Source organism: Nansenia antarctica, assembly GCF_963989245.1.
Source record: "Nansenia antarctica genome assembly, chromosome: 1".
NCBI lineage: Eukaryota > Metazoa > Chordata > Actinopteri > Argentiniformes > Microstomatidae > Nansenia > Nansenia antarctica.
Genome location: NC_137674.1, coordinates 37504065 through 37519064, shown reverse-complemented (window position 1 = coordinate 37519064; position 15000 = coordinate 37504065). Strand labels below are relative to the sequence as shown.

The 15000-nt window shown below is 42.0% G+C and overlaps 2 protein-coding genes across 3 annotated transcripts in view; one reads left to right on the top strand and one right to left on the bottom strand.

Annotated features, from left to right (window-relative positions):
* The first annotated feature begins 1829 nt into the window (after window positions 1-1829).
* snap23.1 (synaptosome associated protein 23.1) lies at window positions 1830-10272 on the top strand. 2 transcript variants are annotated; one of them, XM_080550467.1, is made up of 8 exons: window positions 1830-1925; window positions 4806-4920; window positions 6476-6517; window positions 6617-6665; window positions 6900-7017; window positions 7315-7491; window positions 7792-7936; window positions 8127-10272. In XM_080550467.1, exons 2-8 carry the CDS (start codon window positions 4864-4866, stop codon window positions 8187-8189), a joined length of 651 nt encoding a protein of 216 aa, XP_080406593.1. In that variant the 5' UTR covers window positions 1830-1925; window positions 4806-4863; the 3' UTR covers window positions 8190-10272. The 2 variants fall into 2 exon arrangements, with proteins under 2 accessions (XP_080406593.1, XP_080406592.1); XM_080550466.1 differs by lacking the exon at window positions 1830-1925 and adding an exon at window positions 3300-3425.
* A 265-nt stretch (window positions 10273-10537) lies between these two features.
* The window catches only part of sptb (spectrin, beta, erythrocytic), a gene marked incomplete at its 5' end in the record, with an annotated part of 30287 nt that continues 25824 nt past the window's right edge, over window positions 10538-15000 (bottom strand). The window contains 2 exons of the mRNA XM_080539887.1: window positions 10538-12520; window positions 12723-12765. Of these exons, the coding sequence (XP_080396013.1) occupies window positions 12329-12520; window positions 12723-12765 (235 nt within the window). The 3' untranslated portion in view covers window positions 10538-12328. The remainder of the gene's footprint in view (window positions 12521-12722; window positions 12766-15000) is intronic.

Sequence of the window (15000 nt, the reverse complement as noted above, 5' to 3'; positions counted from 1 at the left end):
TTGTTGTTGTTGTTGTTGTTGTTGTTGTTATGCTCCTTCTCTGGTTCGTGCCATCATGCATTGTGATTCCTACCATGAGTTTGTTTGTTAGTGTTTTTAAAAGGTGATAAACTGTAGGTTGCCTTCAGGTCTCACCATCATGTATGAGTTGGTCTCCTATTCTGTTGTGATGTTTTTGTACAGCTGACCTTATTTGGTCAAAAAGAAACAACAAAGTGAAAGTGAGGAGATGAAACACACAAATAAAGATTTTTTTTTCTCTACAGCTAAATACTCAGCAGCAGTTCTGGAGTCAAGTGAAGAAGTCAAATATTGATGTGGCGTGTAATCCCATTTGGTGCATACATATTCATTTGTATTCATAGACACATGCAGTGCATTAGTGTTGCAATATGCCTACAGTATATTTTGTTTTCAGGGTCAGGGATTCACAGCATAATAGAAAAATGAATGTCAATGGTAACATTTTCTTTGTTTTCCTATTTGTTTTGGCGAAGCCCTGCATTTCTAACCCACACAGAAAGAGAGAGACTGTTTGCATTGGGCTCTGCTAGTTCAACAGTGATTTTAGACGATAATTAAATCAGAACCTCTAATTCTTTAATCAACTCAATTTTACGACACAGCAATGTGTTATCCAATACAAACAGCTGAGTCTACAGAGAAATAGAGAGCCCCAGAAAAACGTTCTAGAATGGCTTCCTCTCTCCTTACCTCCCTTCCTTTAGAACAACTGATAGGTGAGAGGACTGGATGGGCTGTTTAAGACTACGGAGACAGACAGGGGAGAGCCCATCCCATGGGCAGAATTAGACATGGCCCGTCTCTTTTGTCCTCTATACTTTTGTTTCCTCGTATTCAGATAACAGACATGATTTAGGAATTATGGAATTAGGGCAAAGCTCCCATCAGTATTAATGAGAAACAGCGAGAAGAAAGAGTTGGGTGCTGAACGTGCCTCCTGCACTCGCTTCTCGCGTATAGCCGACACACACACACACACACACACACACACACACACACACACACACACACACACACACACACTCTCTCTCTCTCTCTCTCACACACGCCAGCAATTTAAGAGGAAATACTAATTTTCTCCTCTTCAAGGACTGTTGGATAAGTCGTGAAATGTGGCGTGGCGTGAAATCGATGCATTGGCCACACGCGCGCGCGCGCACACACACGCGCGCGCACATGCACACAGAATTTGGCAGGATGGAGTATTACATTTGAATTATGCATGTTATGTAGACTCACTAAAAGATACATAGGCCGAGAGAGCAGGGGCAAGCAGAACGACAGCTGGGGGGCATATTTAGCTCGCCATTAGTAGGCCTATCCGCACAGTATCTACAGTTAGGCCTATGGGATATTTACCTGGGGGTCAGTGTGGGACATAAGCCTACATGGGACAGTATATTTCCCCCCCTGCTCCACAAAAACAGCAATATGGATAGATAGATTCATGGTAGCGGCGGAGCATGGTGCTTGCGACACCAAAATATGTTGTGGGATTGGTTCTTTTACATGATGTGATTTCTTAAACCTCTCTGCCAGACGAACATATCAATATGTAAGACTTGGGACTGGGAGACTGCAGCGAACCCCGTGTGAATAGTTGAATGAGGTTCTGAATTAGGTTCTACTTCAAAGGGCTTCAGAACTGTCCTCTGGAATCACCAGGGCTGACCAGTGGTCTGTGCAGGTGCTGTCAGCCCGTGTGAAACGTGTATACTGCCCCCGTGTGGTCAAACAAAGGTACGCGACAAAACTTGAAGAGTCATATGACAGGACATGCGCGTCGACGACATATCGACACCATCAGAACTTTTGAAGTGAAGGAATTCAGACATTGCCAGATCACATACCGATAACGAAGAGGCAGTTCCAAGAGGCTTGTAATTCTTGGACGCATACCAGTAAGTATCATTCCAATGACATTCTTTCACTTCCCGCTTTCATTAGGCCATTTAGAATGTGGACGGATGGATTAAATGTGAGTCCTGTTGAGAAGAGGAAGTAGCTAGCCAGCCACCCCATGCTAGGCGAGAGCAGCGCAAACAACTACAGGAAGACCTTTTGTCAAGTTCACTTTAGTTTACACACGATGATTTTATAGTCATTTTGTATATAGTTATTTAGAAGCTGGTTAACTCGTTTACATATGTATGTTTTTCGCCTCGTCGGGACTAGGTTACTGTAGTTACATGTCCCATGTCTAACTTTCTCTGCTAGCTTAGCCAACAACTGTTGGTTTGGGTGTGACAGACTCTCTGTTTGTCACCTGGCTGCTCCTCGATGGGACAGACGAGGGGACCTGTCTGTCTAGCGTGACATGATACAATAAGCAAGTTAGTCATTCAACTGCAATGTCAGCATACTCGAGACAGTAACCAGCAACAGGAATACCCAGTGCTCAGCTAGTTACTGGAGTTTACCACCAACTCAATTTGGGTAAATGGTTAACTCAGTAGGTGTTGTCATGTGGCCTACCTACCAGCTGTCATTTCAAGTCATCTCGATCTCCCCCCGCTGTATTGTCCCAGGCATGAAAACATGGACTAGTCAGTGCTGTGGTTAGTGTAGTTAGTGGGATACTTCTCAACTGGGGTTCCTTCCTCTTGGCTGTTCAGTAATGATGACACAATGACAGGTTGATGCAGCCACATTGGTTTGGGCTTAGAAAAGGAAGGTGGCCCCGAATCAATCCACATGTCAACTTGAGCTATTCATTCACCTAACACAGACACAGGCACAACTGAGACCTGGTCCAAGAGAGCAACAGGGGAGAACAATGTTTCAGACAAAACTCACATGCACTGTAGATGCATATTGCAAATAAATTACAGATACAAATTAGACACTTACATTACAAGCAAATTACGTAAAAACATACCACACTATAAACAACTTAGAGACATAGACACCTTAAACAAACAACAACAAGGCATGTGGAGCTATGGTAGGTCTCTTTTTGTGTGCTTACTTTAGAGTAATATAAGCCGCCCAAAACAATACTACAGACTATTCCACATCTTACAGTACAGTAGTCACTAGTCAGAGTATATTATGAAGTTGTCCTTTATTTGTGTGTAGCCATCCTAAAGGGGAGCGCCTGAGGGAACACACTGTGCCTACAAACCGATGTTGATGTAGATTTCTGAATGTTTACAATTTGTTTAGGGTTCATGGTTTGGAGGTCAGGTGTGTTCCCTTTGTCACTCCCATCGTTAGTGGACATTGAAATGTGACCAGATCTGCGAATGAGAAAGGGACGTCACAGTTAGTGAAACCTGACCCGGGAGAACTGGTTTGTGGAGACAAGCAGGAAATGTCTTGTCCCTGTGGTGCTGGGAAGGCCATGGGTAAGCCAGTAGTCTGGCTGATGGTGTGAAGTCAAACTGTGACAAGATGAATGGGTATGTAGGGCCTCTTTAATTTGACTGAAGTGTGATGGTCATAGATATTATGGTATTGTAACTGTAACCTAGTCTAGTTGTGCTAAAAAAAGAAAGAAAAAAAAGAAGTGTTTTGTGTGACGGTCATTGATTATAGGGGAAGTTTATGTACATATGTTGACAAAAGGTAGCAGTGACATTGTTCTCCTTAAATGGAGCCTACTACTTCTAGATTGTAATTTGAGTTCATGTTCATTTGTCTGTTCCTGTATTTTTGGAAGGAAAGTTGTAGTTCAGGGGTTATTGCAAAAACAGGAAAGAGCTGGTTGATGTCCAAAGGAAAGGGAGCAGGAGAGGAAGAAAATGAGGGATTTACGTTTGCGTAACATAGGCTGGATACTGTCCTTAGGCTAATCTAAGCTGTTGGTAGGCTACGTGTTCGGCTGCTTTTACATAGACTCCTGTACTGCCTCTCGTCTTTTGCTACTGTTATTTTCTTTTACTTTACCAGAACGTTCTGTTTAAAAGACGTCACATAGGCTTTTTGTGTGTTATGGCTATCTTGGGTTCATGTTGCTATTAGCTACAAAACTATGCTGTGCCCTTGTGTTATTTTTTAGTTTTTTTTATCTGACAACACGTGACAAAAAAACATTGGCACCTCAATTGAATACATTTATAAAATATGTACTTTTGAACACCACTTAACCTGAGTTTAGAAGTATCTTCCACCACCCACCACGTGAACAGTCCATAATATTCGATTCATATATATATTCATATTATGAAGGGTGCTTGGCTCGTATCACATGACATTGCAACATGTGGTAATGTGTTAAGCAGTGCTCGGGGCTCATGGCCCTGATTTCCCTATCAGCCCACTCCTTATCACTGCCCCTCTCACTGTGGCCAGCAGGCCTTCTGTTAACAACGCTGGCTAGAGTAGAATGTTCGTCTGTACAGTGACAAGGAACTGCTGTCCTGTGGGCTCGAAAAAATGCTGCTCCTTTGTCTGTCTATCTCTTTGTTTCCTTCTCCTCACCACATTCCAGCCCCGAAGAGTCCTCTGGCTGGAAAATGTTTTTTCTGATTTGTTTAGGTTTTGCATCTTATTTTTCCCACTTCATGTCGGGTTCCGAAATGTAAGCCTAGTTGTCACTGAGGTTCTGTAGGCCTAGTTGTCACTGAGGTTCTGTAGGCCTAATAGTAAATAGTAAATTCATATAAATTAAACTGTAAATTAGCGCAGGCTAACGTGTTATTATTGTTCAATGTATCTGACTGTGTCTTGAAACGTTGGGGGCTTAGCCCTTAAATAAATAAAATGATAGTTCTGTCACCTAGCAGAAAGTTCACCTGTGTAAGTTCACCTGACCTCTACCCTCTTCCTCTCCCCCCCAGGCCTCAAGGTACAGAGCTTGGTGCGACTGGAGTTGCCTCCAACTTCGACAGCAGCAAGATGGCCGAAATGTCAGTGGAAGATATGGCTTTGAAGTCCAACCAGTTGACCGATGAGGTACAGTAGGCCTGTTAGCGCTCTGTCACTTCTGTCCCTTAGATAGCAATAGGAATGGAAATGAGAATAGAGAATCAGCACAAGTTGATTGACACACTGCAAATTCGGACCAATCACAAAACTGTTAGCAAGTGCGTGGTGTTGAGGTTGTATTCAGAACCACAGCAGCCCACTACTGACAATCTCTCTGTGGCGTGTGTGCACATGCGTACTGGCTGAGATTACTTCAACACACTTGTTGTTATTGCTTTGGCCCAACACACAACACAGTCCTGCATGTGCAGTGGGTAAAAGCCACCGGAAATTTTCGGTTCGAATACGTGTAGCGTTACATCCCTCTCTCCTGCTTCCACATACATCTTTAAATCTAACTTGTCTCTAATTTGACCGGTTTTGTATGTATTTTTGTTGTATGCATTAGTCAACCAAATAGTTTTTCACATGAAAAATGTAATATGTTTAGGCTTGTGCTCTGTTCTAGCATACCTCTTTTTCTGACTGTACTAATCCAGTTAGTGTTACTGATACTTATTCTAATCCTTATCTCTTGTCTTATCTGTATATATCTCTCTCTTTCTCTCTCTCTCTCCCTGCTGCCTGGTTGACTGACCCTTGCTTGTGTGCTGGGTTTAGGAGAACATACAAGGGAGAATGCATGCCCTGCTAATGCTACTGACCAAGTGTGGCTCGGGGTAAACTCTCACAATAACATGCATGATACTGCAGTGAATTGTACGTCACTCCTGTCATACTACCAGCAGTGGTGTTGGCCTGTTTCTCAACCTCTCCTCCCATCACATTTCCACCATTTAGTCTATTTACAACCAACCCAACAACATGGAACGTTTGAGGAAATCCTCCAAGCATGCACCTGTTGTGGTAACCAATCATCTGAGCTGTTGATGAAGTCATGCCCTGAGTCATCCCCTCCCTCCCTCCCTCCCTTGCTCTGTACTCTTCTGCACTGCTTTGCACTTCTACCCATCAGAGTGGATTGCTTATTAATAGAGACTTCCTCTATTTCACCTCAACTGACTGCATTCCATCCTAATGTCATCATTGTGGCTTGTGTTTGTGTGCTATATGACACAACATTCATCCTGTGTGCGGAAGATTGTGCATCAAATGCTGGCACAGCAGCCAGATGTAAACTTGCCTACTCAGGGATAAGACCATGAGTCTGCCCCACCTAACTGGTTTTAAAACAGGACAAACTCAGGCTTTGCACCTGTTCAGAAACAGTCCAAAACTATATTTTCCCCAAGGTAACAAATAAAGTTGAATTGAATTTAAAGGGAGTTGAACATAACTTGGTTGATTCTAGTATGCATTTAGACCAATGTAGTTTTTTGAGAGGCCCTTGAGATTCAAAGAGCATCCTTCCAATTATGTCTCTGTCCTGCTGTTTTGATTAATCTGTTTGTCTGTGTATCTCTCTCTCCAACTCTCATGTTCTTAAGGCTAGACTATGGGGATAGCTTCCTCAGTTCTACAAATTGTCTAACGCCCCATGTTTGTTGTCTCCCCCCCCCCACACACACACACACACACTCAGTCACTGGAGAGCACCAGGAGGATGCTCCAGATGGCAGAGGAGGTGAGAGATTGATATTGCTTTGACTCAATACAAACCACTGTATCGTCTATCCCTGTCCTGCTCTGCATGTTGCTGAAACCGTCCCTCTTCTGTTCACAGAGCAGACAGACTGGAGTTACCACCTTGACCATGCTGGATGAGCAGGGGGGTCAGTAGCACCAGAATTCTCCAAAAAATCTAGTCTCCATCAAATGTTGAAAACTGCAGGGGTACCATCTGCTGTCATAGAATATGCCGATTTCCCCCCCATCCCCCAAAGACAACGATCAACCATCAATCGCCGCAACTCAATAAGAACATTTTCCCCCGGAACATTCCAAAGGTCTTTGAATTATTATTTCTTTTCTTTGACGCTGTCCCATTGTCCCCTGTGTGTAACCAGATCAACTGAAGCATGTGGAGGAGGGCATGGACCAGATCAACCAGGACATGAGGCAGGCGGAGAAGAACCTGACGGACCTCTCCAAGTGCTGTGGCATGTGTGTCTGCCCCTGTGACCGGTAGGCTACTAACTACACTGCACTCTACCTCTAACACTGCACACTACCCACCTAACACAGACACCAGCACTTTACAATATAACTTTATTTGTCCTGTTAGGGCGTTTCACGTCCTTTGTAAGCCTTTGGCTATGCCCTTCACTGGCTATACAAACAACATGGAATTACTTCCTCAAGTAGATCTGAAGTAGACATAAAACAACTATAGTGACCATGATGAGATCAATTAGTCTGATTTAAGTACTAATGAGCCATGTTTGTTTTATTGATTGACTGTGACTGTTTGCTGTCTCTCAGGGTGACGTCCATTGAGCATGACTCGCGGTACAAGCGTACTTGGGGCGGAGGTAGTGTCAACACGGGTCCCTCAGGGGGAGAAGAGGTTGATGGGGGTGTGGTCTCCAAGCAACCCTCAACCCTCCGCAACGGGCAGGCCCAACAGCAGTCCACGGCCTCCGGGCCCTATATTAAGAGGTGAGTGCATTCATTGGCTGTCCAGCATAACTCCAGAGAAATGGTTCTTCATTTAGCATAGGGGAAATGCTAAGTGGGATGCTTGGAACAGCCTGACACTGACCTCACCCGATTGGGTTAAAGGGTTCAAGGTAGGGTCGTCCAAAGGATCCCATAGAATAGGGCTCTGAGCTGCAGTTGGAAAGGCCAAGTTACTTTCCACCTAGAGTGAACTTCTCCCTGTGTTTCTAATGTCATAAGGAGAATGTTCTCTGTTGGTGTAAGTACGAATATTCTGTGGGTGTGGCCATCTCCTTGTAGGGTAACCAATGACGCACGGGAGGATGAGATGGAGGAGAATCTGGACCAGGTGGGCAGCATCATCGGCAACCTGAAGAACATGGCCATGGACATGGGCACGGAGATCGAAAAGCAGAACAAATCCATTGACCGAATCACCGAAAAGGTGGGTCATGGCTGGACTTTTCTTCATAGGCTCACGGACCTGGGCCTTGACGTTACATTGTGGCTCCTTCAAGAAGGGCTGCACTATCGAAGACGATATCAAATGTTCACTGAATAAAATATGTTGATCGGTTGATCAATTCGTCATTTCTGATTGATCAATTCGCCGCCTTTCTGTTTGTCTCTCTCAGGCGGACATGAACAAAGCACGCATCGATGAAGCCAACCAGAGAGCCAACAAGCTCATCGCCTAGACTCTAGAGAGAGAGGACCTGCTCTGCCTTCCAACGTCAACCCTGAGTCTCTGTCTCAGCCATACACACAGCACACATGTATCAACACATCCACAGGCGCAGTCTTCTTGTAAACACAAAGAAATTCAACCGGGAAGAAACCCTGAACCAGCAAGTGTATCTGTGCCTTCTCTGTGCTTATACATGTAAATATGCTACATACACACATACATTGCCCATACACGTCTTGTGCCTTTTACAAAATGTAACCGTGGTCCTCATCCTGTCTATATGATACAGGGATGCTGGAGACAGTAAGCAGCAGTTGCATCAGGGGCTCCCGTAACAGGAAGGGTAGTTGGTTGTCCATCACTGCTGTATCTCCCCAAAGGCCCATATCAACATCTCAACCCCTTAGCTGTAGGAGTGGCTGTAAGGGCCTGTTTGAATACTTAAAAAGCATCCATCCATCCTCTCTTTGTTGAAGAAATCACTGATCTGACAGGATATTGTTGGTGAAAGTATTGCAGTGGAAGCCTTGCTGTGACCCATTCAGTCACGTTGGATAAATGATTACTTCAAGGAAGGGAGGAAAGCAGGATGCATTGGAAGGATATATTAAGTAAAACAGGCCCCTAACCAGGTGCTCTTGCTTCTTTCTCTATTTACTCTGGTATGTGTGGCTGAGCTTACACTGATTCTCTGTCTGATTAGATGTCTACTGAGCATGGCTCTCTTATTTGTATATCGCCCCTTGGTGGCCCTCTGGTGACAGCTGTATCCTGTTGTATATCCAGGGCTGGCTGGGATGTCCTTTTATCATGGCACCGCCTATTCAGATCATGCCATTGGTTCCTCTTGTAATTATTCGTATCCAATTTTATTGTTTGAGATTATGTGCCTATTTAATTATTATTCTAAAGCAGAAATTACTTGTGAATAAAGGTAGCTTTTGTATCACTTTCCCATGTCATTAATCCTGTTTTTAATGGTAAGGTTGCTGTAAACTATCAAGTGCTATGATTTGGAGTGAGTTTTGACACGGCATTATATTTGATGAGCTTGGTGGTCAAAGCCCCTATCCCTAGAATTATAGCGGTTTGTTTTTTATTTGGATAAAACTCAATTCTGTAAGAAATTCATTCAGCCCTTACTAGCGTTCAGATACTGATATACTCAATATGAGGGACATTAGTTCTTGTATACAATAGCCAGAAATACTCAGTTGTAACCTCGTAGATATCCTTGATGATTAGTCTTCTTAATAATCTTAAGGATCCATATCAGTGCAGCAAGGTTAGTAAGATTTGCCTGTGCCACCAATGAATCAAATGCTGTACTTCACACTACCATGTTTATTCTCTGATGGTTGTATTTTATGTTGTGTATAAGCTACTTTACACTCTGGCGCCAGAAAACCTCACAGCTACAGCCTATGTATCTTAGTGTCACCTCTGCCTTCATGACACCCTCTGGGGCTCGTATAGGTTTATAGTTTTCACCTGAGATGTTTTACTGTTTATGCCTCTTAGAAATAGTAAATGGTTGTGTTCTAACAGCCTAGTGTGAAAAGCAGTTATTCTGTGGCAATGGCAGAGTTGTCCACTTGTCTGGCTGTAGATGAAGAGGAGCATACAGATATTCAGAGGAATCTCAGTGGAAAAAAATATCACATCTGCTCCCTCTCGCTGTAGATGTATTTCATTAATATATGTTTAAGGAAATTCTAATTTTCTGCTGCATTCAGGTATGCTCTGGCAGTAAGTGAGACTGAAATGAACTGTTCTAGATATTCAAGGCTTGGTGTTGCTTAAAGTGATTGCTTGTCAGTTGTGATGTCATCAGTCTAGCCTGGGGCTCCTGCTCTGTCTGGGGGCTGTTTGTCTTACCAACCACCACTATAATACAGAAACTAGTTTTGAACACGTTGACAAACGCAGCTTGTAACTGTCTGAAACCTGTCCTAACGTCAGTTCATGGATGACTGTTTAACACAGTAAAAAAAAGTCAAGTGCCTTTTATTTCATGCCCAGATAATGTTTCATACTTCCTGTTAAAAATGAATTGTTATTAGGTGTTCTTGTATTTGTATGTTTCAATAAATCCCTCCTGTGAAACGTCATTGTTGAGTCATTTACAAAGGAGTTGCTGATTTGTGAAAACTACCCACAAGTCTGAATTCTGACTCAGCAATGTATTCATCTGAATAATGCTTCAAAGCTGATGATCACACAGCCATGTAATGTACATTTGCTGTAACACACCCAAGCACAAGAGAACACACATACAACTCCGAATTATAGTTTTCTGAGTTTATTTTCAAGTTTATCTCTCAAAATGTTTTTGACATTTCAGGTATTTTACATAGCTAGTGTAGAAAATGCTGATAAAAACCACTGAACAGAGGATTGAAAGGAAAGGGACGTGAGTTTATTGTGTGGCTAGAAGTGATGGAGAAGTGCTAGTGTTAAGTTTCTATTGGAGTTTTGGTAGTACCGGTATGTCTGTAAAATTAGACAACCCAAATGGACAGTTGTCTCATGTAAATCCATTTATATTGTGACCAACACATCACAAACTACAAAATCAGTTGAAAGGACAGTTCTTCCCACTTCAGACTTGTGATAAGTCTTTCTTCAGACTCCAACAGTGAGGCCATAGATCATAATATAGGGGTGAAGAGACAGAGCCCACAGTCAAAGGCAGAGTGCAGTGAGTGGATCAGCAACCTATGAAATTAAAAGTAAACTACAAATAAACAGTTTCACAATAATTAAATGTATTATATGGTATAAATGCAGTTCCATATACTGTACATGTATGCCAGTGGAGGCTAATGGAGGTAGAACTATACCTCTACTAGCCTCCCCTGATGTATTCCCTGTATATATGTTTACTAGTGATTTATTCAAATTAAATAATTTTCTTCCTGGTTTTCCCATTGGCACATCATCATAGCTTATTCCTGCTTCCTTCACTTCCTGTTACCTTACATTCATTTTGACATGACACATTCAATAATGATGCACGTTCATACTGTGTGGTTCAGAAAATATTTCTAGATTACTATGACCCACGATTTTGTCCTGAACGTCGACTGTTTTATGGACATATGGTTGAATTTCAATATCTACATTTCAAACAAAATGGAGCTTGATACAATGCCACAGTGAGGTCTACTGTAACCACAGTCCAAACGAAGGACAAATAAGGCAGGCCAGTGTGTTCAAAGTGTAAGAATATCACTATAGCACCATACTCAACAAACAAAAAAAACATGCATTTTTAGATATTATATGAATAGATATGACATTTGAGGTTCACTACAGAAGAAGGGCATATTTCAAGTTCTCATAAACAAACATAGCCACAGTTATGAGCCATGTTTGAGACTGATTGTGTTGTTTTTTCAATTTAGGTAATGACTCACTATTATATTCAAATGTGTATCCTTATGAAATCTGTATTATCGTCATCGTTTCAGTGAAAATGTTTCAACAGTCAATACCTGCCAATTATGGCAACAGTATTACCTTCACAGTGCATAAGGTAATTCGTTTGCATATCTGCATTTGTACTTGCCGTGCGTGTACTGAACAGCACTGCACAATGTCTCACAGCATTTACAAAGCTTTTTAAAGCCGTCTTTAACGCCCAAACCTGCTTCTATGAGTTAAGAGCTCCAAATTCAAACAGCACAGTATTACAATTCACAACCATTTTATAGGAATAAGGCAGATTAACAAACATACTCTTAAGAGTCATAGCCTACTGTGTTGTCGTACATATATCATACATACATGTATATCAAAGCATGCCCGACTACAGCAAAGTTGGAAACAATTGAAGAGGAAAATAAGGAATTTTACAAACATTCTTTGGTTGTGTGTGAAAAGAGCATTCTTGTGCTATTATTATTTAGCTTTTTGAATTTAGCATTATTTTTTTAAAGAAAAGAAAAAAAAGGTGGACCATTGCAATGGTACAGTAGCTTCAGCTTAAACACAGAAAGCAGAGTGACAGTTTGAATCTAAACTACAATATGTCATCAACTTGAATCCTCACAAATTAATGTAAAAAAAAATCTTTATAGTGATAAAAAGCTACGTCTGACTGACTGTCCAGGTTGTCCAGGGCACCTCTGACCTATCCATCTCTGCTCATTTCTTCTTAGTGAAGACACTGAACCTCTTCTCCTTGTCTTTCTTGGCTGAGCTGGCCTCTGGCATGGTGGTGGAGGAGGAGGGAGGGGGCAGGCTGCGAGCTCTGGCCCCCGAGGGCCCCGCTCCCTCTTCCTCAGCCTGGGACTGCACCGCCTTCTCCATGGCCTGGGTCCAGCACTGGAGCTCCTCCTGCAATCACCATTATATACAGTATGTTATATTCTATAATAAACATATATTATTTGTAGAAAGAGCAGACCTTATCTTTCAGCACATTAAACAGAAGTGACTGTAATGTATCTTAATGAGCCTATTAACTTATTGATTCACATACTACAGGGAAGTCTTCTCACGTAGAGCTTTAAAAATAAATAAATAAATAAAAACTCACCTCATCTTTACACTGGAACAGATATTCACTGGCATCTTCAAGACTGTGAGAGAGATGGCGAAAGATAAATAAGGAATCAAAAGATTCAAGAGAGAATAAAAAAAGAAAAGAAAGCAATGATCCAATTCTGATGCTAACTAACAAAGCTGTGCGTGAAACAGCCTTTTTTCCAAGAGTGTGAGTATAAACTTAGTACAGGCATTTTGTGAGAAAAGAGGGGGGAACCTCAGACAAATTGCAACAGAAAATCTTTCAATTGTTTATTGCTCATAAATGTCTCCTATATGACATATAAAAAGTCTTAAGAAATCCAAGTGGTGGAAAGTAAATTGGCAGTAATCAACATTCATATAGGCATTGATTAACAACAATTGAAAACATTATTATTAAAATATCACTTTTATGTTACTTTCAAAATATTTGCACTAATCAACATGTTGGCACTATTGAAAAAAACGTGAACATGTTAACTTTTAAGTAACACTTTATCAGTAGGTGACTTTTATTCTGAAATAAAAATGGTCAGACTTTTATTCTGAAATTGTATTTATCAGACTTTTATTCTGAAATATTATTTTCTGACTTTTATTCTGAAATAGTTTTTTCAGACTTTTATTCTGAAGTATGGTACGTCTGACAGTTCTTCTGTAGGTGACCACTGAGCATGTTGATGAACTGCTGCTTGTTTGTGTTGTTTGAAAGGAACAGGTCTTTATTCATCGTAATAGGCATGTCTTCATCCATGGTTACGGCTGCTCCAGTCCTCTCACCTGATCGCCTGCGGTGTGTCATGTCTTTTGTGGATGTGTCTGTGTTTCCCGGAAGGTCAGGTGTGAGGAGCTCACAAATGGCATCTGCTAGCACTGGCTTCTGTGGCTGTCAGGGAGGTGTCAAACAGCGCTGGAGGATAACTACACAGCTCATACCTGAACACTGGTGCCAGGTCTCATACCTGAACACTGGTGCCAGGTCTCATACCTGAACACTGCCAGGTCTCATACCTGAACACTGGTGCCAGGTCTCATACCTGAACACTGATGCCAGGTCTTGTGACGCTTTAGCAGCAATTATGATCCACCTGCTTCACCATCAATCTTGACTGAGGACTTCATACTCATGGTGATTACATTCTTCTTGAATGTGTACTCAGCAGTAGTCTGTCCCTCCATGCTGGCCAAGATGGTGCTTCCGATGGTCTTTGCCTTTTCAACATTCACAGAAGGATGCGAATGGACCCCAGTTGAGACACTGCGCAAGCTTGGATCAGAGCAGAAGGGGTTTCTCTCTTGGAGATAGTTCAGAACTGTCAGTGTATCCTTCATGTCACATCTTGTCTTGCATCTGTCATGTCCTTGTTCTGCTCCCCAGTGTTGTGGTTCACCCCTGTCAGCTCTTGCATGGCATTGTTGACTTCAGCACAAGCTGGCATGGAGAGCAGCCATGTCAAACGTTGCTGCTCTGTCATCCCTCGCCCTCTTGTGAGGTAAATAAAAAAAATAAAAAAAAACAACCTAGGTTTAGAAGAAGGTTTTTACTTCTATCAATGGCCCTGGGCCTGAGCTGGATTATTCTTCCTGCTACGACTGGTGGATTGATGATGTATTGATTGTAAGTCGCTTTGGAATAAGGTGTCTGCTAAATGCAAAAAAAATAAAATAATAATAATAATAAATGTAAATGGAGCTTGCACATCCGCTGCACATAGATCCGAGCCAATTTCGTGTAGAGATTGTGGCCAGATGCTGCCATGAAAGGAAGCATTTCTGATATTGCCTCAAGGTGCAGTGCCCAATTGCCAGTACGTTCAGCTCTCAGAAACGTGCGAAGTATGTCCACCATATCCATGTACTGCAACCAGAGGGCAGCTGTCCTGCTACAGGATTTTAAGTATTCACTTTTGCTTTTGAGTTGTTCCTTTATTCTGAGTATCACATCAGCATTGCAAGCCTTCTCTGCAGACACTGATCCCTCCATCAACATAGAGGACAGCAACTTCATCCAGATCAGATGCATGCAGGTATCTTTGACCCTTTTATGGAATCTTATGGAAGCTTGGGCTAGTAATACAAAAAATACTTAAAAAGTGTAAACGGTCAATCTTTTTTTTTTAATGGGTTAGGGTTAGATGGTCTGATATATATATTTTTAGGAATACCTGGAATATGAAATGATAAAAACCTTTCATTACAAATATATTGCAAGAAAACGAACCCACTGGTTCATCTTGACCCACTTACCTGTATGCATCTATGGGTTAAGAATGTCCTTTTACACACAT